This window comes from Lutjanus erythropterus, chromosome 10 (genome assembly GCF_056507025.1).
Source record: "Lutjanus erythropterus isolate fLutEry1 chromosome 10, fLutEry1.hap2, whole genome shotgun sequence".
In the NCBI taxonomy this organism is placed as follows: Eukaryota; Metazoa; Chordata; class Actinopteri; order Lutjaniformes; family Lutjanidae; genus Lutjanus; species Lutjanus erythropterus.
Genome location: NC_139326.1, coordinates 25229333 through 25253663, shown reverse-complemented (window position 1 = coordinate 25253663; position 24331 = coordinate 25229333). Strand labels below are relative to the sequence as shown.

Sequence of the window (24331 nt, the reverse complement as noted above, 5' to 3'; positions counted from 1 at the left end):
TGAACATTTGCAAGTTAAACCAACTTGAAAAGTCACACAGTGTGCCACAGTATTTCCTGATATATTAAGTAAGGTATAGTAAATAAGTGTCCAATAAATGTAGTGAAGTACATACAAAACATCCCACTGAAATGTAGTGGAGTAGAAATGTAAGTGGCATAAAATGTTGAAGCAAAGTATAAATCAAACTATGCACATATGACTTTTGAGCCCTTTGTGCAGCCAGTTTGGAGACATTTGGATGATTCCCTGTGTTTTTAAGGTCTGATGTCTTCTTTACAATCTGGGAGGTAAGGTGAAAAAATCAGCGCATAGTCTGAAACTGATTTTGTGGTGTATATCACTTTAAGTCGACTCCGGTTATATAACTAAAAGGCATGAAATAATTTCATCAGACTGTCGGTCTTGGTGCTGGCATTCGTGTGAAGAACTGTATGCTACACTGTAGAGCCAATGAAATAAAGAAGGTGTTGGATTTGTTAACACCCTGTGCAGTCAGTCGGGTCAGAGCTGACTGGCGCACTTCCATCCATCCCCATAACTTTCTGCCGAGTCATCGGGACGCAGACGGTCCTCTCCTCCGGCTCGGGACTGTGCGCTCTTCAGCTCCGCTCCTCTCCACCTCCAGGCCGGACAGACTGAGATGTCAGGCGCGGTGAAAGATGAACAGAGAGCACCGAGGGATCGCCAGAGGTCTGAAAGGATCCATATTTCTGTGAAAAGTCCCACAGAGAGCAAAGAATTCTCCGTCAAAGGAAGCTGCACCGTCAGTCAGGTCAGAAACCAAACACTGATGTGGGTTTTAACTCCGGTGCTTGCTGGCTGTGTGCGTAAAATGGCGTGATTTGCTCTTCAACGTGATCTTTTTAAAACCACAACAACAACAATAATAACAGTGTAATGTTTTGGTGTGTGTGTGTGTGTGTGTGTGTGTGTGTGTGTGTGTGTGTGTGTGTGTGTGTGTGCAGCTGAGATATGGTCTATCAGAGCGGCTGGGGGTCCCAGCAGACCAGCTGGTGCTCATCCACTCCGGCCGCGTCCTCAGAGAGTCAGAACTCCTGAGTCACCTTAAAGACCAAGATGGCTCAGTCAGACTCTGCATGATCCAGAGGTAAACACGAGAATATTTATTCTAAAGGTCAGACGTCTGGAAGAGAGTGGAGCTTCTTTTATGATTTATGATCCAGCAGAGCACTATGACCATTTGCAAGAAAGGAGAAGGATGAGGAGAAAATGAGCCTGAACACACAGTGGAGTAAAAATAAGACCAGGTTAGGTTGAGCTCAACTCTGTATTTTGATGTAAAGCACCAAGAAATCTCCAAAAGCTACTCTGTTACTGCACATTTCAATAGGGCTTCAGATGAAGTAGGTCACTATTCAAACAGATAAAAGTACTATACTTGTGAGGTATGTAGATAACAAAGACTTAACTTTGCAGTGTCATTGTAAGGCAGAAAATGAAGCACTGCTAAATATAGAACTGCACCACAGTGTCTCATGATTGTTGGTGCAGTCATTTCTGTAAAGTCCTGTTAGACAGGCTGGTAGACTTACATGCTGCACTAATGCAATAAAATTAAGTTGGATCTGTGTATGAGCCTGAATTTAAAGGTGATTTGGATTTTTTTTAAAAAGTTACAGGTTATGTTTGTAAGCATGGTCTGATATGTACGAGACACAATGACAAATTGAACTAAAATATTGATGTATTCTCCTTCAGTTTACTTTGCAATTTTTTTTTCCTTTTTTTGCTTTTAAATTTAGCAATAATTTTACATAATAGGCAAAGGAAATTATGTGGTGAATTACGCAGTAATACTGAAGCCCTGAGAAGCAAGTGAGAAAAAAAATCTATTTTATAAGTCAGATCTAATTTTGTCTCACCTGTGTTTATAACTTGAAGAGAGATAACTTTGGTTTTGTAACTATGCAAAACTTTTACACGCACAAAAAGTTATATGATGCAGTAAAGGAAAGTGAAACATCCATAAAGCATAATACGCCATCTTTCTTTAATTTCCTTGTGTGTGGGGGAGAGTATAGAAAAGGATTGTTTTTTTAATGTTTCTGTGAAAACCGGTGAAAATTGAATTTTTGTCATGATGAATTTTTTAAGTGTTTGTTGTTGTAATATTCATTTTGGCCACAAGAGGCTGAAGTGTACCACAACAAGTGTTCTGTAATACTAAAATCATTGTGCTATTGTACTTATGACAGATTTAAAAATTAACTTAGAAAAATGATCCTGGAAAAAACAAAACATTCTGTTTAATTGATGGAAAAAAATAAGCAACCCTCCACGGACATGTGTACACAGTTTTTACTACAGTACAGGAGTTCTATATTCTGACTCAGTCCATCCTTTCAGACCTCAGCACTCGTCTGCTGCTCCCACCTGTGACCCTCCTCCACAACTGGTCCAATCAGAGCTCACAGTTCCTCTTGAGTCTGATAACTTAACACCACCTCCCACCTCTCCACTCTGCCTTGGTAAGAACTCCCCTCACCTACAATTATTTTCTGCCATTTCTCACATCACATTTGCTTTTCACGCTGTATGTGTTACAGTACTTTCCAGTCTTCGTTGTTCCTCCCCTCTCTATCTGAGCTCACATAATCCTGTTCTTTTGATCTGCTTTTCAGTGGAAGGTCTGGACAGTCTCGGCCTAACAAACAGCGGTCCTGGCTTCTTCTCTGCGCTCCAGCGCCAGATGGAGAGCCAGCTGTTGGCCGACCCACAGATGATGCGCCGTGTTCTGGACAGTCCCTTTGTGCAGAGCACCCTCTCTGCCTCCAGCCCCCAACTGACCAGACAGCTCATTCTGTCCAATCCCCAAATTCAGCAGCTCCTGCAGACAAACCCAGAGGTGGCAGATATGCTCAACGATGCAGACGTCATCACACAGGTGTGGACAAAACACATGTGTGAGTGTGTGTTTGAAGTGTTTACAGATTTGTTGAGAGTTGTTAGTGGCAGCCCTTACTGTTACAAAGCACTGTCACGTGTGAGCCGCCATGATAAAAATCAGTAACACTTTATTTGAAGGGGTGTGCATAAGATTGTCATAATAACCATGTCATGATACCTGCCATGAACATGAAGAGTCTGTGCATATTTTTAACAAGCTGTTGAAGCAACATATTTCGCATCATTTCTTTAAATTAAAAGTTGTCAAAGTGGCATAAATAGTGAGTTTTAAGTAACACTTTATTTATAGCAGTGTCCATAAGACTGTCATAACATTGTCATGATTATGTCATGACACGTGTCATGAACATGAAGGAGTCTTTATGAATGTTAATGACTATTGTCATCAAGTTTCATTCTGTCAATTATGTCATCTTTAATGCAAAGTTGACATTGTTATGGAAGTCTTTATAATGACAACTTGACCTGAGATACAGATAACAGCAGACAGTGGTTAGCTTACTTTAGCAACAAGCTATCCAATTCTTTAAGTTAAATTAGTCATCAAACTGGACTTAAAACACACACACACACACACACACACACATATGACAGTTAAATGTAATGTTTAAACTTAAAAACCAGATGGTCTCTTGTTTGATTATGTCAAGTTGTCATATCAAAGATATTTAAAGGTTATGCTGTCTTGGTTAATGTCAAGTTGTAATAACAAGGACATCTCAAACAATGTCAACTTTGCATTGCAGATGGCATAATTGACGATATGACATTTAATGACAACAGTAATGAACATCCTCCTTCATGTTCATACTACTAAATGTTCATAACAGGTGTCCCAGGAGTACATGGTTAGAAGAAATCATAAAATAAATCATGAATTAAAATACTAAAATATGCACAAATTATTGATAGACTTTTACATTTCTACTGCTGGTACATTTTGCAAGATTTTTCATACTGTATATTGTATATTTGATGGTGTATATTTAAGTTGTACATAGTGTTCCTCGGTTACTTTATTCATGTTCTTTTCTCATTATCTTTCCTGATATTGTTTTTGTTTGTTGTATTTTCATATTTTTCTTGTTTTATTGTTTTTGTAGTCTGAATGCAAGACAAAGGAAGACATTAATTAATTTTTCATTTCATTGTGACTTGAACTTAGTTGCTCTTTCTGTGATTAATTTCTCCCTGCCATATGTTTAGTATCTTCCCGCTCTTGCTTCTCTTTCCAGGTGCTAGAATTCATCAGGAACCCCGACCTGATAGATGAAGTGATGCATAATGAAGACAGAGCATTAAACAATGTGCAGCCAGAACAGGAAAACCCTGAAACTATCACGGGTGACTCTGATGGCCTTCAGAAGACTGACACAAAAAATGTCAAATCACCACAGGTTTGGAAATAATGTTCTCCAGAACAATCTGCCCAGATAAATTCAAACTAATATTGTGTTTTTAATCTGTTGTTTGAAGTGTTTCTTCTCTCCTCTCCTCTCTCTCAGATCCAGACAGGAGAACCCCCAGAGGTGAAAACATCATCTGGGAATCAACAGCCAGACTCCCCTCCACCTCTCTCCAGTCACTCCACAGATCCTCTGAGAGGACTGACCGCCACGCCCAGAGCTGACGCAAACCCTCAGAGCTCTGCTACTGCAGGCACGACAATACACACACTTACACACACAGTTTAACTCCACTAAGAGAAAAAAACAAAATTTCTTGCCCATTAGTGAGTGTCATGAGATAGTGAGGTAATGAAACATATCTGGCAAACCTACAATCATGCATTATTAGGCACTCGCAGTTTTATCTTTTTTGTCCTCTGATATATTTCAAGTTATTTTAAAGGTATTTGTATTCACTGGCACTTTCCCTAAACAAACCAAGAAAACAGGTCATCACCTCTAAATGTCTAAACTATAATATACATCTCTCTCTCTTCTGTCTTCATCTTGTGTCTGTGGCCTCCTCTCTTTCCCTCGTTCCTCAGGCATGCAGTCGCTGCTGGAGGAGATCACAGCCAGTCCAGGACTGATGGAGAGCCTGCTGTCTGGGCCGTATGTCAACAGTGTTCTGAACTGCCTCAGCCAGAACCCTGACCTGGCTGCACAGGTGAAAACACACTCATGCATGACAGAGAACACATGACAGCCAGACAGGTTGCTCACTTTCACTTGACGGCTGCAGCGCATTTACTTCTTCCCAGCCATGTTGTTATTTTTACCAGCCGCAACAGGGTAAGGATCTCTGTGATTTACAGTTTTTGAAAAACCTTTTTTTATGCTTCCATGCCAGGGACAGCTGTGGCTGTGTAATTCTTGTGAACACAATTTCTTAACAGCGCCTTGAAGTAATTTCTTCAAATGTTCAACTGACCTCAAAGATGAACTGATTAAATTTTGGTGGTGAAAGGTCATTGTGACCTCATGTCTGTCCAAGTCTTGTAAATACAAAATAAAAGAAATGCTTGAGGGAATTTCTCCAAATTTGGTACAAATTGCCACTTGGACTCAAAGATGAACAACTTATATTTTGGTGGTCAAAGGTCAAGGTGACCTCACAAAACATGGTTTGGCCATAACTCAAGAATTAATATGCCTGTTATGTCAAAATCATTTAAAATGTAGGTTATTACAAAGGGATTATATCCAAATATTCTTTTTGGGTTGCCTGGTGGAGAACTGCATTCTACTGAGTGCACTGTTTAAGTTACTTTTAAAATCATTATTCACGACTGAGTGAGTTTATAATTTGAATTAATTTTCAAATCTTTCATCTGCCTGTTTGTAGCCCGTGAGGCAAAACGCATCAATGAAAACCATGACATATGGACGGAAAAAAAGCTGCAGCATGTACAGGTTTGGAGAGGTGACTGTGACCACTGAGCAGAACAGTGCAGGAGTTGTGAGTAATTTATACAGAAATTTTATAGAAGCAGAAAGGACCCCTTTCAATAAAATACTTAATATTTCAGTAATGTACCAGTACTTGTACTTGAGGACAGATTTTCAGTTCTCGTTCCACCACTGGGTAGGAACATCAACATGCTGACAGGTGTCGCAGCTGATGTAACTTTACCGCGAGATGGACTCTAGTTTAGGTTCTGTTATTATCAACTGCTACGAACATCATGTGGACTTCATTTCACAGGTATGGAGGCAGGCTACAATCCATCACCAACCCCTCTTCTTGTGAACGTATCCCCATAATCTTTCACACTAATCTTAAACACTCAGACAGCTCATACAGATCTCGTCTGTACACTGTTTCAGATGTTGCTGAGCCACCCTTTGTTCTCAGGAAATCCTCAGCTGCAGCAGCAGATGAGACAGCAGATTCCTCTCTTCCTGCAACAGGTCAGTTTAGTTGCCTCACAATTACACACACACTCAGTTCCTGCAACTAGGTAACCTACAGTGCAGGACTGGGAGGGTTACTTAAAAAATGTAAATGCCTGTTAGAAAACGTAGGCAGTAACATAATCCAAGTATCACAATATTAAAGTAATGTAACTTGATTACTTTCTGTTACTTTTTGGTTACCTTAATATAAAATACAGTGACATTGTTTAGCCTAATATAGTGTTTTTAGGGCTGCAACTTATGATTATTTTAATTTCAGAAAATAGTGAAAAATGTTGATCAGTACTTCCTAAAGTTCTTGGTGGTATTCTCACGTCTTGTTTTGTCCACAACTCAAAAATATTCAGTTCACTGTCAGAGATCAGTAAAGAGACTAGAAAATATTCACATTTAAGAAGCTGAAATTAGTGCATTTTTGCTTTTTTTTTTCCTCAAAAAACAACTCAAATCAATTATTGATTATCAAAATAGGTGTGAATTAAATTAATAGTCCATTAATAATAGATGAATCTTTGCAGCTCCAAGTGTTTTACTGTATATTTGTTGTTAGGTTTATTAATTTGTCCAGCTGTTCCTTCCTTTGTTGTGTGCAATTTACTGACTGATTGATTGATCATTTATCATTCTTTATTTTAAAAATATAATCCTATGAATTATCCCAATTTTTACTGAATATATCTGTAGTCTGATTACCTCTCTTTTTATCTGTAACTGCAGTGGAATAGTTACCTTTTTGTATCCAGATTACATAATCCCATTCCATGTAACTCGTTATTCCTCAAGCCTACTACAGTCTTGATACTTTCACCAACACATTTTTTTTCTAAATAGATATCCTTGTTTACTCTATAGCAGATGTTTATTTTCTAAGTGGACGATGGACACTGGTCTCTTTAGTAAACTCCAGTGCTCCAGTCCAGTGCTTATTGTTTATGATGAATATCTCGATTCATTATGGTCAGTGATACATATATGTAGATGCAGAGTCCAGAGCTGCTGTCAGCCATGTTGAACCCCAGAGCCATGGAAGCTCTGCTGCAAATCCAACAGGCCCTCCAGACTCTGGCTGCAGAGGCTCCTGCACTGATACCCACGTGAGTATAAAAACACAAAATACACACGCACACACACATGCTGCACCTCAACCTGAATATCAGTCCCAAGATGGTTTCATCCATTTTTTGTAACTGCTTATTCCAGAAGTGTCGCAGGGGGCTGGAGCTTATCCCAGCTGACATTGGGGGAGAGGCAGGATACACCCTGGACAAGTTGCAGGGCTAACACGTAGAGCCAGACAACCAGTCACACTCACACCTACAGGCCACACCAATTAACCTAGCCTGTATGTCATTGGACTGTGGCAGACACGGGGAGAACATGCAAACTCTGCCCCAGCCAGCTGGGGTATTTGAACTCCAGACTTTTTTGCTGGGAGGCGGTAGTGCAAACCACTGCACCACTTTCATGTCATCGAAGACATTTAAAATTTTTAACCCCATGTCTGTCTTGCAGGGCTGGACTCGGAAACATTGGAGCCCATGTTGATGCTGCCCCTGAGCTACAATCTGACTCTGTCCATAACAGCCAACCAGGAAGCGGTTCTGGGGTTGCTACAGTGACAGAGCAACAGCAGCAGCAGTTTGTACAACAGATGCTACAGGCACTGGCTAACATTAATTATGGGGTATGTCATTGTTTCCTTATAACTATGTTGTCTGCTTCTTATAATGCGTTATACTCTGCTTATAGCAAAGTATAATTAAGTTATAAATGTAAATATTTATAATGCTTTATAACAATAATCACAAAACATTATAAAGCATTTTTAATGACATATAAGGTCAAGTATCTGGACACTCACTGACATTTTTTGGCAAGGATTATAATGTATTTTTTTCATTTTCATAGTTGTAATACATTATAATCTTTTTTATAATGCATCATAGTCTGATTATGAGTACTCTAACTCTAACAACATACTTTTCAATACTGACACTTTGTACAGGACATCACTGAAGGGAAATTGGGATTTTGGTCCCATTTTGCATCTTAACAATATAATAGGTGTTTGCTTTTGGCCTGCAGCCTACCATTAAGTTTCAGATTTGGCCTTCAACTGATAAAGTTAGGGCACCCTTGCACTGTACTGTAGTATCACACTACAAAACATCTGGTCACATCCAGCAGTGATTTTGTTCAGTGTAGGCAAGTAAGAAAGTACAGATGTGCTGTTGACATGTCAAGTTTTGTCAAGTCCTGTCTGTGTCCTGTCAGGTCCACAGTTGTGAGGAGTTCCAGGAGGAGCTGGAGCAGCTGAGCTCGATGGGCTTCAGAGACAGACAGGCAAACCTTCAGGCCCTCATCAGCACAGGAGGAGACCTCACCACTGCTGTACAACATCTGCTCAGTCTCTGACACACACAGACACTGATCTGTGCACATATACAGTACATAAGTGAATGCATGTGTACTGACAGTTAAATATACCGGTCACCACCTACACTCAAACACAAAAATAATCAACAATTACAAAGTGCTTTACAAAAAACAAACATAAGAGACACGTAAGCCATATTTATATTAAGAGACACTCATATTCATTCCTTAACTTCAGAACCTCTGTCTGCAGTAGTTACCTCACAAATACAATTCTTCCATGGTGAGTGCTTTTGTTTTGTCACCAATTAGATTTTCACATATAAGGAATTTGCTTTGGTATGTGTGTGCATAACAATAAACACAACAAAAAGCATAAACAAAGATTAAGGAAAGCACTGCAAGTCAAAATAATCTAAATAGAAAATTGAAAATTGAAAATAACATATGAAAAATAAAAGGTAACACTAAATTTTACAGGTCCCTGATTTCATGGTAAGTATGTGGTAATTAGCTGATAATGTATTTGAAAGTTCTATAAAACTATCCAAAATTGATATACGTTTTCTGGCGATTGGGTCAATAGTGATACCATTTACGTAACACAGGAAGTGAATTGTTGCAGCAGTTTCAGCTGACATGATCAGCAGAAGTTAGGCAGAAAATAGTTGGAAATTGAGCTGCAACAAGTCACTTCTATTTAGTGACCTGCTCATCAGAAGTTAGAGAGAAATTACAGTAGCTGGAAGATAAGCTGCCACGATCATCAGAAGTTATACAGTAACTAGTCGGCAGTTAAGCTGTCACAGTCAGGAGAAGTTAGGCAGAAACAGGTTGGAGGTTAATCTAAGAGTTCAGTTACTCCCCTGTTATGCAGAAGTTACATGTAAAGTAAGCAGTTACAATTTATTACTTAATCCTCTGCTGCTCTGACGTGAATATTAGATATAAATGAGATCTGTGTTTCTAGCTAATTACCACCTACTTACCATGAAGGTAATCACAGGGTCATCTCAAAGACATTTCAAATAATTACCAGCTTACCATGAAATTGGGGACCTGTAAAATGAAGTGTTATGGAAACAATATGTACAATATGATGTTAATCAAATAAATGAAAGAGCTGTACAGTTTTATGGGGAATGTGCAGGTTCAGAGTATTATTTATGGGAATATTTGTAATGTGCAGGATGGAGTCAATACAATCACTTTCACTGTGTCAGTGACATGCACTGACGCAGGTCCCTCACATATGTAGACTTGTAGCAATTGCATACATATTCAGAGGCAGGTCATGTGATCTCTGTGCAATGCTGTGACGCTCAGGCCTCTTTTCATCTCGCCACCTGGTCAACAGTGAAAGCTTGTAGCACCCAGAGCGAGTCAGATGTCTTGGAAGCACACGCAGGATTCACACCCTCTGAAACTCAGTCCCTCGCTGCTCTGGCGTTGTCTTGTCCACCACAGGCTGTGAAGATCAGACACACCAGATAATGTATGAAGTTTGTCTCTAGAGGCAGATTCAGCTGTAAAAACACATATTTAAAATGGAGAGGCTGACTTTGTGCAAAGCCAAAAAGTACTTGAATGTCAGCGTTTATCTCAAGACCACACAGACACAGAAATGCTGATTTTCTCACTTAATCTTCTCAACACACTCTCCCAGAAAAAATGATATCAGGCATGAAAAAATGGATTTGAATCCAAAACTGAGGGGGAAAAAAAGGATTTTAGCTGTTTTGGAACTTTTACTTTACCTTGGTGAGGATGTTCATAGAAACCCTTTGTGCCTAACTATCTTTCACTGCACTGACTAGTTGTTCTTGCTTTAAGCTTATATTCAGCTGAGCTCCAGTAAATATACCGTGCAACAGTGTTTTTGTGCCACAAGGATTTGGTGCATTTTGTGTTCCTTGTGGATTTCACTAAACAACAACTGACTGAGCAGCATAATTGTATGTATTTATGCACTATTTGTCATTTTACCATGAATTTATGATAATGTCTTGCTTTATTAATCACGTTACGTTCCTTCCATGCCTTTGTGGTCATTGTAATGTTAAAGGGACAGTTCACCCTAAAATCAAAAATACACATTTTTCCTCTTATCTGTAGTGCTATTTATCCATCTAGATTGTTTTGGTGTGAGTTGTGGAGTTTTTGAGATATCTGCAGGATACAAGGCAGACATCTCTGTCTGTCATTACTGCCCTTTAATCTGTTGTTTTTTTTTCTTTTATGATTTATATATTAATAATTTGAATGAATTAAATAAGGTAAAAGATAACAACAATCACAATAATATTTAGACTCAAAAAATGTTCAATTTAAAGTTTTAATTAAACAGAAAACAGCAATTCCTCTTATTTGCTAAAGCTGAAAATGCAAAATGTACTCAGAGTTGGTGTATTAATCACAAGTATCGGTCTGAATAAAGACAATTCAAACACAAACTAGTCTGCTATCTTCATTTGATAAAAAAAAACAAAAAAAACCAAAAAAAAAAAACCAAAACAGTTTATTATTAGTGGGAGAGGAAGTGCTCAGATCTTGTATTTAAGTAAAAGTAACAATACCACAGTGTAGATTGACTCTGTTACAAGTAAAAGTCATGCATAACAATTTTTTACTCAAGTAAAAGTATTAGTGTTAAATTATAGTAACAAAAGTAAGAAAGTCATCATTACGCAGGATAATATTCATTAGATGTCAGAATAATGTTTGTCACTGGATTATAATTACTGATGCATTAATATATTCATCACTTTAATGTTGCAACTGGTAGCTTTAATGTGCTTTATCTGCTGGCCAGCTTCTTAATTTGATTATATTTTCTATCTTTTATCATTAACTAAAGTTATCAGATAAATATAGTGGAGTTAAAAGTACAATATTTGCCTTTGAAATGTTGGGGAGTAGAAGTTGAAAGTAGTAGTGGTAGTAGTAGTTGCTGTCCACGACTGTTCTTTATGTAGACAGACAGACAGACAGACAGACAGATAAATTCTTATGTTACAGCAGCAAGTCATCAGACTTAGCATATGAATAAAAAATAAACAAGTATACATGTAAACACCAAAAGATAAGAACAGAAAATCTAACCCCAAAATCAATGAAACAAAGTGAAAATAGTTAAATACACAGTGTAAGAAAATCCTTGGCATACTCAGCAAGATAAATATCTACAGAATATCTGAGAGTACAACTATGAACACTAGAGGGCAGTTTCACTTAACCCCTTCAGTGAGATCAGCTGCTTTTGTTTCTAAAGTGGGAATTAAGCAGACACAAAATATTTAATTTTTGAGTCTCATAAACAGCTGTTTAAACAGTGGAAGATGTAATTAGATTCTTTATTATTCACATATTATTTATCTTTAGTGTAAATCATGGCCCTGAAATCCGTCTGCAAAGTTAAACATTAAATAGTTATTTAATTTTTATAAACTAACACCAAATATGCACAAAGTCATAGTGACAGGTGATTTTCAATCACCTCTTAAGCATTATAGGGTCTGTGTGTGTGCGTGTGTGTGTGCGTGTGTGAGGGCTGCACTCTGTTTTCCATTCCTTCTTTGTGCGTTCGCTCTCAGAGACCTCGTGGATTAACTGACACACGGTGCGTGTACTTCAACATCAGATATGTGTGTATGTGATCCACTTGACAACCTGTGTGTGTTTGTCTGTTGCTGCCAGACTGAAGGGCTTTAATCTCCAGTCGTGTGTGTGAGTGTTGCATTGTGTGTGTGAGTGTGCTGTTCGTCTGGATGTGTGAGATATGAGAGTAGCCAAGGGGCTTTTTCTGGATTAGAAGCTCCTAAAATATTCGGGTTGAGGTTTGCAGATGAGTCACACCACAAAAACAGCTCTGCAGTGCTGAGTGGAGGTGTGTGTGTGTGTGTGTGTGTGTGTGTGTGTGTGTGTGTGTGTGTGTGTGTGTGTGTGTGTGTGTGTGTGTGTGTGTGTGTGTGTTTGACAGAGTGCGGGGGCGTTGTAGTCATGCTCACCTGTGTGTCTTCTGAAGATGCTTATAGACTGAGAGACTGGGATCACAAAGTCTTGACCTGATCTGACCTTTATTATTGTTAGAGAGGCTTCACCTGCCTCACAGTGTGCAGCAGCTAAGTGTTCAGTCTAATCTCCGTTAATCGTTTTAGTTTATTCGGTGTGAAGATTACACTTTAAGATTAGTTTGTGGATTTGGCAGGTGATGTCAGTGCATGAAAAGTGGTTTGACAGATGAAATGATTCAAAAACATGATTTGCAACTAAACTAATCCATTTATTGATGCTACGTTGTCAGGAACTCCAGCAAAGCAGCTTAGGTTTTTAAAATATATTCAGGGGCAGATTAAGAAACATAATGCTGGAGGGAAAAAAGAACGATCATCTGGAGTCACCTGAAATAACAAGTGGTGATAAAAAGATAGTTTGGATTATCTGAAGTGAGGTTGTACGAGGTACTTATCCATAGTCAGTTTATTACCTACAGTGGATGACAGCTGGTCCCAGTTTGTCAAAGCAACAGCAGTACCAGTGTAAGAACAGTGTGGACAGAGCCAGCAGCAACACATTTATTCACTAAAATTAATGTGTACACTATATTTAGAATATTTTCACTTCTTAACCTTGCAGTCAGACAGGAAACCACAGTCATATAAACCAGATTGTACTCACTCTAAAGCAACCAGACTCCATTGCCAAACACATTAATTTTACCCTGCAGAACACAGGAGCTGCTGGTCTACCACTGCCTCGATCTGTTGCTTTATTTGTGTTATGGTGTAACTTTGGTGAATCCAAACTAACCCTTTAAATCCAAAAGTCACACAATAACACTAAAAACTAACAGATCAAGGCAGCAGTAGACCAGAAGCTCCTGTGTTCTGCAAGGTAAAATAACAGTTTTTGCCAGTGGAGTCTGGTTGATATGACAATGGTTTCCTGTTAGAAAAGGCTGTCTGACTACAAGGTAAAGCAGTGAAAATACTCTGAATTTGGCATGAATTTAAACCGATACTGATTTTTGTAGGTGTGCTTTTTTTATGTCGCTAAAATACATTTTGCTGCTGACCCTATCCACAGCTGTAAATTACTTGGCCTCCTGTAGTGCTGTAGTGCCAAACTGGGGCCTTGCCCGCCACCATCCACTGCAGGTAATACACTGACAAGTAGCTCATACAACCCCATGTTTAAAAAAAATCTGAACTATCCCTTTAAATGAGGTAGAATTCATTAAAAGGGGCAAATAAATATAATAACCTGCAGAAACATAGTATGCTGTTTCCACACGGGATTCTGCTATCCACCAGTTCACTGTGTCCTCTAAACCAAATTTATAACCAAATTAATAACTTTTTGGGGATTAAAAAAAAGCATTAATCAATTAATCAGTGGAGAAAAAAGTAACAGAGATCTGTCTTGATAATCAATTGTAATTTTTCAAGGAAAAATAGCTTTCTTTCCCTACTTCGAGCTTTTCAATTGTGAGGATTTGCTGCAGACATCAGCCTGGGCTTTAGGAAATTGTGACCTACATTTCTTGATTTATTTATTCTTCCAATTTATTGACCAAATGCTTGATATATAAATAAAGATTTTTTTTATTACTCATAATTATTGTTAGTTGCATAACCTTAGTTCCTGGTGTCATAGAAATGTCAGTAAACATTTAAATCTAATGTCAAAGGAAATAAAATATTAAATACAAGATTCCAAAACTTGAGGTATAAAATATTCAACCAAAACCATCATCAGTTCATTTTTATTTCATATTCTGGCCCTGATGCAACTCTGACACAATCAAATACAGAGAAAGCCAAAAAAGCTAATGTTACTCTGAAAAAGCTACATGTCTGTTAAAGTCATGCAACAAATACACAAAAACTGATCTCATCAGTTAAGTCCTTTATACATTTTTTTTTTTTTTTTTGCATTGTCAGGTTAATTTTACATTTAGTTTTTCAAAGGCTGTTTTTAATTTTTGTTCAAACAAACTGAAATGGACTGATTTTCCACAACAAAATAATGTGAAACACTTAATGTTCACAATACAAACTTTTATACCACAACAATCCCCTTCATAAGTTCACAAAAAGCTAATATCAACACTATCATTAACTGCTGGTGTAAACATGTAGCCTTTTTCTTTGTTGCATACGATTGAGGTTCAGGTGTCATAAACATAAAAGCACTTTTTGGTCCCAAATCAAACTTAAAATATCAAATACTCTGAAGCACACAAGTGGAATGGCATTTAGATTATCAATAAAGCCCGAAAGGGTTCATTCAGATCCTCCTGTTCTTTAAATTTAGTGTGTTAACATACTGATGCTAACTAGCAGTAAACACAACTTACAGCTAAGGATGATGGAAATGAAAGTTTTGCAGTTATTTGGTCATTAACAAAAGTAGATGAAAAAACGGGGGATCGCCAGTGTCATTACAATTTTATAGAAGCCCATTTCTACCAATGTGATGGGAAAAAAGATCCTGCAATTATATTAGAAACTTTGTCAAAATAAAAACTAAGATTATGAGAATCTTTCTCTAAGTCATTATTCCAAGAAATTTTCTCAATATTTTGAGAAAGTTCCTCATTATTTTGAGTCACTATCTTATTATTTCAAGAAATGTTCTCATTGTTTTCAGATAAGAAAGTTTTCCATTATTTTGAAAAAAGTAAAGTGTATTTTAAGATACTAAGACATTTTGAGTGTGTTTCTCATAAAAACAACCTACAGGATCTTTTTTTTTCATCAACGTGGGCTTACATAAAATTAATTCTGAATGTCTACACCAAATTTTAATGCAATACATCCAATAGTTTTTGAGATAATTCACTATGAAACACAAATGGGAACCTCATGGTGCCACTAGAGAAAGAAATCAGAGAATCACCAAAGTCAGGAGGATTCACTGAACAACATGAAACATCATCAAAGAGGGATCCTTGAACATTTGCAGCAAGTTTTTCATCAATCCATCTGATAATTGTTGAGATGTTTCAGTCTGGACCATAGCTGTGGACTGACCAACCGTCCTTTGAACTGCCACCAGCATAACTGAAACGGTTTGACCTGCTGTGGTAGTTAAGGCGTTGGTGACGACTTGAGGCTGACCATGTGCCTCTCTACCTCCATGGCCAGATCATTGATGGTCCTCCTGATGTCCAGCGGCAACACGTTCTCCTCATCCAACGGAGGCTCTAAAACATCAAACTGCGAGCGCAGCATGTCTGCTTTCATGTAATGTCCTCTCCGGGCCACCATCCTCTGGTGAAGGAGCTCGTAGTCGCCATGCATGAAGAGAAAAAAGACATCAGGAGAGCTGGGAGAAGGGATCTGTTGGTCTGCACTGGCAGAGGAGGCGAGGGCTTTGAAGCCATAGACAAGGATCTGTCTGTAGAGGCGCTTCAGGGCGGAGCACGCCACAAGAGCATCAGATCCTGAACACCTTTCTCTGGAAGCAGAAAACATTTAGTGACAACATTAATGATAACTGCTGAACAGATCACTGAAAAATGTTTTTAAAAATGTGGGAAACAAACTAAACAAACGTAAAGTGAACTCTGGTGACAAATAGCTAAAGAGAAGCAGGAGATGAAGAGAAAAGAACGAGCAGGAGTGTGACTGAGTATGAAAGAGTTAAGAAAAGAAGTCTTTGATGCCGCCACAGACGTTTTTAAGAAAGAGATGGCGTACTTTCTCAGTTCTCTCTCACCTCTTCTCGACACTCTCACTCACTTAATCTGTCTTTAGTCTCCCAAACTCCCCGTCCTCGCTCTCTGCTTTTCATCTCAATTTTCAAAACCATCTTTGATATTTTTGATCTTTTTCGACAATTTCACGGCTACATATCCGCACTTCGCTGACTCCCTCTCTCTCTCTCTCTCTCTCTAAACCCATCTTCTCCTCCATCTCTGTCATAACAAAAGGGTGTTGTGTTTTCAGAGCATGATGCATGTGCTCAACAGTCTGTGTGCATACAAGGTTTGTTTATCCTTACCGTTCAATGACTTCATGTAGTTTGAGGAGCCAAGGAAATCTGTCCTGAAGAGACAAACAACAACAAAAACATAACAAATGGTTATAAAACATGTTGTAGATTGATTTCATCGTCGTTAACAGCAACAGTTGTTCATGTTAAGAAATGTTTTAATCTTTGTGATTGATTTTTTTTGTTTAAGATATGAGGCAGCCTGTAGTCTCCTTCCTTGCTAAGCTAAAGGACCTTAAACCTGCAATAACTGATTTTCTTTGATCACTAGGAGGCAGCAGAAAGAAGCTGTGAACACCTGTGAGGTTAATATGTCAATATGTTAGCAAACAGTTTCTTTCTTACACATTCAACAAAAATGACAAACACACAATGATTTTGTAACACAAAAAAGAAACAGGAAACATTTGCTAATTTACAACAAGGCATAAGAGAGACATTTTCTGAGGGAATCAGGTGATTCTGTGTTTACTATTCAATGGCAAAATCAGTTGAAACTGTGTTCACAAACATCTGCTGCTTATCTTGGCAGGTGAGAGAGCCCAAACACATAATTTGCATTACAGTGAATCAAATGGAAATCAGACAGCTGTTTTGTGTGGGCTTACACAGTTGAGTAGGCGGTCCTTCAGTGTGGCCCAGGGCACACTGTGTACACACACTACTGAAAGTATGTGGCCATACGAGGCCTTGATCACCTCTCTCTGCAGCACTACAGTACATCATTATAAAGCTGCTTTGTCACACATTTTTCCTTCATCAAAGAATTGCAGCTTCTGCAGCTATTGCACTTGGTCATGTTGCAACTTCTATAATATTTTGATTAGTTGCACTGTACAGCCCTACTGGGTGGGTGTATTCAATCACATATATTCCTAGGTTCAGCATATTGTCGGCCATCATAAAGACAGGTTGTGCATCGCAAAGCATCACAGGACAGATGGGCTGAGCTGAGTCTGCAGTGGTGAAGCCAGACTGTGTCATCAAACTGAAGGTTTTTTAGAAATTCACCAGAAATATTATCCTCTCCTCTAAAAATACTATATGCAGATATGAAAATAATATTTGAAAAACAGTGCACAATACAGCAGAAGCTGTGGTTTATTTGTTTATAGTGGACTGGAATATTTCAAGTCAAAACTCTGCGTGCCAATATTTTATTTTTAATGGACTCAACTCAAAGAATCTTTTAAAGAACCAAATCAGAAAATCAAATTGACACAGACATGGCAGCACAAACACATCTTTAACTATGCAGAAATCAAAAATAGAATCCAGTCCTAATCTGGTTACGAGTGAACTGGAGTCATGTTTTTTTTTTCTCATCGCAGCACCTTAAACATGAAGAGCTGAACTCAACTGAGAGGAATCACATTCTCTCATGTTCTGTTTGGTTATGCCAACCTGAACCTGCCAACTCTACTGGCATGAAAGACGCATTTTTGCCACAGCCTGACAGTAATCCCAAATTTACATTTCTGCTTCAGCTCATCATTCATTCTCAAACTGCCAAACGCTGAGTATTTTTAAAATATGCCAAAGCGTTGGACATAGCAGGTCCCAGGGTAATTCTCCTCGCCGCTCAAAGCACTTTTCTGAGTGGGAGGTTATCATCAGCCACCAAACGCCGCTACCAGCTAACTGCTGCCAAATGTTGGCGGGGGTTGCTCTGCCTGCAAGCGTCTAAACTCAATGCTGGCATGTAGCCAGGCAATTGTTTGGAGGTCTCCCTTTATTTTGAAAGTCAGCATGGACAGGGAAAAGATAAATGTTGTACAAACAGAAAATAAATCCCTCATTTGAACTTTAGGACCGTGGGTTGTGATCAAAAGCTCAGTTTCCCTCCCTGCCGCGTTCACTGTCTGCTTGAGTGAAGCTTCCTCCACACACTTGTGGAGTTTTCTGTCTGAGACGATTTACTCACGACAGAAGAGCAATGACTCACTCATATAAACGACTGACAATCAATCTGAGCTGACAAGACACCTCTAGCAGGGACAGACACACACACGCACACACACCTGGGCTGACCTGGTCTGTGAGTGGTTCACCACGAGACATCTTCTCAATGTTCTCCTGTGGGTGGAAGTCGTCCCCTTCATGCAGGGGCCAGCCCAGCTGATGAGTGAATACAAACACACACATGTAAGGACAAGTGAGTGTTAAGTTATAATGTGTGCAGAAACATGATGGAGAGGATGGATCCATTTACCTTCTCTGATAGTAAGGCTCCTAAAGTGCTTCTGTGTAAGAAAAGACATAACAGACAGAATTAACAGAGTGCAATAAATAATAATTAGAGCCAGACATTATATTATTGATTATTATCAGTCTATATCTGTATATTTTGGGATATATTTTGTCTGATTATTTTTTTTAACATAAAATAATGCAAATTGATTTTATTTACTTTTAATGTTTTAGTATTATAGACATAATTCTTTGTATATTTGATCCTTTCTCTTGATTCCAGTTGTTTTATTTGTGTTTTTTTAAAGTGTATTCTTATTTATAATTAAAAATCTCAGTTAAAGTTTCCTGTGTTAGTGCCCTGATGTCATTTTGAATAAATAAAGAGTATCAGGCAATTTATCAATATCAGATAATTTTTTACTCCATATTATTGGTATTGTCATTGGCTCCCAAAAATCCAGTATTAGTCAGGCTCTAATAATAACTCTTTTTTTTAAATCAAACAGAAAATATTGATCTGATCCATTGCTTTATGTAAGTACTTTACTACTACTACTTTCATAGATATGCTGTAGTTTAGAGCTTAAATGGTTAGTGGATGAAATGATTAGTCCATTGATGAAAATTAAGCAGCAACTATATTGACAATCAAGGAAAAAAAACTAATTTTTCAATCAAAATGTCAAACATTACCTATTTCCAGCCTCTCAATTTGGAAGGTTTTGCTTTTCTCTGTCTTTTCCTTTCATTTCAATATCTTTTTATTTGGACTTATCAGACAAAACAAGCAATCGGTGCCTTGGGCTTTAAGAAATTATTTTATCCATTTGTCAATACTCTCTGACATTTTATGGACAAAAAAAACAAAACAGCTGATTATCAGATAATGACAGTAATTGTAGGTTCCACCTTACAATGATGTTCTGCTGTTAAGTGACTTTCATTACAGGACAGAGCTGCAGGTGGTTTACTGTTCTCTGTCACCAGTTATGTTATGGGACATTACTTTTGGCTCCCTGTTGAAAGCTTGATGCTAAAACATGTCCAAGTTTGTTTAAAGGTCTAACATGATCACACCAAGACAAAAAGGCATTTGAAATGGTTTTAAAAGCGAGTGCCTGAGTATTTGTAATTTTCATCTACACATGTATGCATCAAAACTGCAACATGGCCAAGTGCAATATCCAAATCACAGAAGCTGCAATTTCTTGACAATGGAAAAATACAGACAAAACAACATTATAATGAAGTACTGTAGTGCTGCAGGAATGCTCTGGCCTACAAATCTTGTTCTCCAGATGTAAAAAATCATGTTTGTTTGATACAGACACCAACAAATCTCACATTATTGTGATTTTAACAGGTTTTTTTTACAGCGAAAATGAACATTGTGATGCAAAAATTATGATTAGTGGGAATGATTCATCAAAAATGACAATGGATTATTCCCACTAATCATGAATCACACCGCACACACACAATATGTCTATTTTCAGATAAACTGTATCACTGAGTGAGGAGAAGTACTGTGAACAGTTCACCCACTTCTGCATTTACCACATTTCAAACAGACAGTACACATACTTTCCACAGCCTGAGACTCCCATTATGATGTAGATCATCCTGTCTGCGGGTCGTCGGGCACGTGAAGGCAGCAGGTCCCGACATGAAATGGGTTAAACACAACAAGAAACAGTTTCACAACTGCTGCCATAAACCGCGTGGTCAACAAATCGTATGTGTGAACACCTCTGAAATACAAATATGTACAAATGATATGAGTGCTCGTGTGATGTAACCTACTGTTGAACTGAACTGTCATACAGGTGAAACTGATTCATGAGAAACTCCTGCACAGGTGCAGACTAACCCCCGCGCATATCCGATCACCTCTGATATGTAAACATCTTATAACTTTTTCGGCCGCTGACTGAGAAAATGAGAACTCAAATACTGCAGTTTTCACTAAACTAATCTCTCGTGTTACAGAAAAGAGCCATGAAACATTCAAAACGTGTCTCATGTGTCAAAGAGGCGATAAAAATCCCATGAAGGCAGGAACATGATATCTTCACGGCCGCGGGGTGTTTGGCTAATATACGTGATGACGCACGATTCACGTCCGTACCCTGCGTTCGCCATTAAAGGGATAGTGTTCCGTTTGGAACGGTTGTGTCTAGAAGGGAGCCCCAGTTCTGCGAAAGATCTCGCGATGGTAATCGATTCAAACCCATATCGCGACCTTTCTCCAAACAAAACCAAATGTTTTATGTCCCTACACCTACCAATATCTTATTCATAGCGTTATTACATTATAAAATATGATTACTTTTTACAAGATGCACAATGAAGACGCAATGCGTATAAATCTCGCGAGAGTTTCACAAATCAAGGGTTTCCTTCTAGACGCTACTGTAACACACACTACGTCGCAGCTAAATGGTCTTTGACGTCATTATTACCGATGAAAATAAAATAATCTCACAGTTCAGTTAATGAATAAAGAATTTTCCAAATAAATGAGAAAATCTACAACATAGTTCAGAAATTGGTTTGTCATACTGTCGTAACAACAGATTAAAACAGTGAGTCACGCTGCTGAAATAGAAAACTATTTTGTTTGTATCAGTATTTAATTTTCACTTCATTTAGAATATTTGTCTCTCATAACATTGATTCATTTTGTTTTCATCCCATATTTTTCACAATATATTTGTTATTTTGTTGTTGTCAGAGCTCTGTATTGTGTTCTGTACTTTATTATGTACTTGACGTAATATGTACATTTTTTGTTGAATAACGCGAGTATTGGCCATCACATCACATAGTTCGATCACTGAATGAAAAAATATATTTCTCAACATGTCCGAGGTAAACACATACATTTGCACAAACTCACGTGGGTGCAGAAAATGCAGTGCAATAAAGCTTTCCTTCCACCATGTGTCTGTGGCCATTTTAGCATCAGTAACCTATAAAATAATTAATTCATAGACGAAGAAGAACGCTGGAAGAATACAGTACATCAAATACATGAGCGAATATGATTTGTTTTATGAATTATTATGAAAATATAAAGGACATGGAGGATATTTCAAATTCCACAGCGCGGGATTTCCATTTGACACCAAACACGTGGGATCAGTAATTGCAAATTTAAGTGTTGATGCTGAAATTTGGAAAAAGGGAGAAAAAAAGGGGGGATGTGCGAAGCAGAGAGGAGGAGAGAGAGGGAGAGGAGGGAAAAAGCCTTCCTCCCTTCTGTAGATCCATCAGTGGGCAGGCAGGAGACGGATGCAAGCTCTCCTCCCTCCCGCTCTCTGTTGCATCCATCCATTCTTTTCTCCATCCATCCCTCCATCTCTCCATCCACCCATTCATTCATCCCCAAGGGCGTCAGTCACAAAGGAGGTGACAGGACCCGACGAAAAGGCGCATACATGCATGCGTGTGTCTGCGTGAATCCTCCTCTGTGTATGTACGTCTGCTCCGCCTGTGCTCCTCTCTGCCCGCCGTGGATCCGCTGACATGAGGAGCTGAAACTGAACCGACAGGAGGATGAAAATGCTCCGGTTTCGCAGCCCCAGCATCCGCTCCTTGGACCAGGAGGTCCTCTGCACGATCCGGTTACTGGACGACTCCGAGATCTCCTGCAGCATCCAGGTAAGACGATCCTCCGCCACTTCATGTATTGTCCTCTGTGTTTATGGCAAAAATCACATGGAAGCAAGTAGATGAATTTCCTTTTATTAGATCAAATGATTAAGACTATTATCGATCCCCATGTTGTTTATTATTAGCTTTTCTCATCATATTGTCATTTTTGTACAAGACCATTTGAACGTATGGTTCCTTTAGTTTACACGCTGCTGTGATTTACTGGAGAGGTTGCATGCTTTGCTCCATACTGCCTGGGCTATATAAGTCATGTAGTGATGATATATAAAATTATTTAATCAATTAATTTAAGAAACATTTCCAATAGTAATCCGAGCTGTGTCCAAGCAAGATGTGACCCACATGGAGAGAAGTTAGGATGAAGTTTGGTTCATGGCTGAGGAAATGCTGGAGCTCCATGGGTGTGGTGGTGGTGATGATGATGATGATGATGAGGACAGAGAGGGCTGCTGTTTGGGCTATTGATTTCAATCAGTCATGTGAATCTGTGTATGAGAGAGGAAAGCTTCTGTTGTCTATCTGTATGAGGTGATGATACATGATATTTCCACTCAGCCATCTTCAAGTGGTCCTACCAGCCAGACAAGAGTGTAGTGTGTACCACTCAGCTGATGAGTAGCTGCATTGTCAAACTTAAGTCAGTGATATTCTTATAGATGATTAAAATGTGGACTATATTTGGAAATACAAGGCTTTTCCAGGTTTTTATTTACCAAAAAAATACCTAACAATTTTTCTGACATCTTAGCCTATAATTGTAATAAGATTTATTTATATAACAAATTTCAACCAACAGGTGTTGAGTCACAGTGGTTCCAGTTGAGACATGATGGGCTCGTATCTGCCTCAACACAGGTGATAAAAGGAATTGTGCAAAAAAGCAATAATACAGTAGTGTAATGTCAGCAATAATATAAAGAAGGCAAAAACTGGAAGGCAAGATTAAAAATGGAAACCTGAGAAACTAACGTGATAAAATTAAAATCAAAGTAATAATATCGGAAGTTAGATACAAATAGCAGAAGCAACAGATTAATAGAATATTAGAAGTAGCCAAAGTTAACTTAGTACTTGACAAAATCCATGAAGCAATTAATTGATTAGACAATGGAAAGAAAATTAAATGCTAACTATTTTCATAACTGATTAAGTGTTTCAGACATTTTTCATGCAAAAATGTCAAACATTTGCTGGTTCCAGCTTCTTGAAGCTATAATATGTAACATCTCTGCACTAAAATGCCTGAAAAAGCTAGACGTACTTTATGTTACATATTTTGTTGAGTTGTGAACTTATATTATTCCAAATGTGTGCATTTCCTGTCAGCCCTTGCTGGCCAGTTGCTAATTGCCAACTTCCAGGAAAACACGGTATTCGTCAGATGGTGAGGAAGGAAATTGACAAACGTGACTAAATGTAACATGAATAAAAATAACATTATCTTGTCCATGACCATGATTTCGGCCACAGTCATGTTAGCTAGACTTTCATCAGCTGTGGTGTTTTTTCAACAAATAACAGAGCAACTCCAATGATCTTCACGACTTCACTATGTCTTTTTAACATATTTTGCTATTGTTTTAATGTGAGAGTGATCTCTTTAGTGGGAGAATTTCCATATTGTGCATTTAAATACAGTGATTTTCTGCTTTCTTCTTTTCTTTGTCATTTATATGAAGAGTCTTTGGGTTTTGGACTGTCAGTTGGACAAAAGAGGCAACCTGAAGACGTCACTTTGGGCTCTGGGAAATTGTAATGAGCATTGTTCACAATTTTTTTGACATTTTAGT

At 38.3% G+C, this 24331-nt stretch overlaps 3 protein-coding genes across 5 annotated transcripts in view; 2 read left to right on the top strand and 1 right to left on the bottom strand.

The window, feature by feature from the left end:
- Positions 1-514: 514 nt before the first annotated feature.
- On the top strand, positions 515-9275 carry LOC146320495 (ubiquilin-1-like). The gene is made up of 11 exons (XM_084729559.1): positions 515-775; positions 969-1111; positions 2371-2492; positions 2646-2908; positions 4167-4328; positions 4437-4590; positions 4925-5046; positions 6207-6290; positions 7275-7390; positions 7809-7980; positions 8571-9275. The coding sequence occupies exons 1-11, from the start codon at positions 644-646 to the stop codon at positions 8709-8711; spliced, it is 1611 nt and encodes a 536-aa protein (XP_084585685.1). The 5' UTR covers positions 515-643; the 3' UTR covers positions 8712-9275.
- A 5927-nt stretch (positions 9276-15202) lies between these two features.
- LOC146320494 (putative gluconokinase) lies at positions 15203-20954 on the bottom strand. Of its 2 annotated transcripts, none has more exons than XM_084729558.1 (6): positions 20667-20954; positions 20448-20524; positions 18883-18913; positions 18692-18788; positions 16680-16723; positions 15203-16133 (listed from the first exon to the last, which is right to left on the bottom strand). In XM_084729558.1, exons 4-6 carry the CDS (start codon positions 18770-18772, stop codon positions 15764-15766), a joined length of 495 nt encoding a protein of 164 aa, XP_084585684.1. In that variant the 5' UTR covers positions 18773-18788; positions 18883-18913; positions 20448-20524; positions 20667-20954; the 3' UTR covers positions 15203-15763. The 2 variants fall into 2 exon arrangements, with proteins under 2 accessions (XP_084585684.1, XP_084585683.1); XM_084729557.1 differs by having other exon boundaries at positions 18702-18788.
- Positions 20955-21946: 992 nt separating this feature from the next.
- frmd3 (FERM domain containing 3) overlaps positions 21947-24331 on the top strand; it is a 70894-nt gene continuing 68509 nt past the window's right edge. For both annotated transcript variants that reach the window (XM_084729556.1, XM_084729555.1), the window contains exon 1: positions 21947-22526. In XM_084729556.1, the coding sequence (XP_084585682.1) occupies positions 22422-22526 (105 nt within the window). In that variant the 5' untranslated portion in view covers positions 21947-22421. The remainder of the gene's footprint in view (positions 22527-24331) is intronic.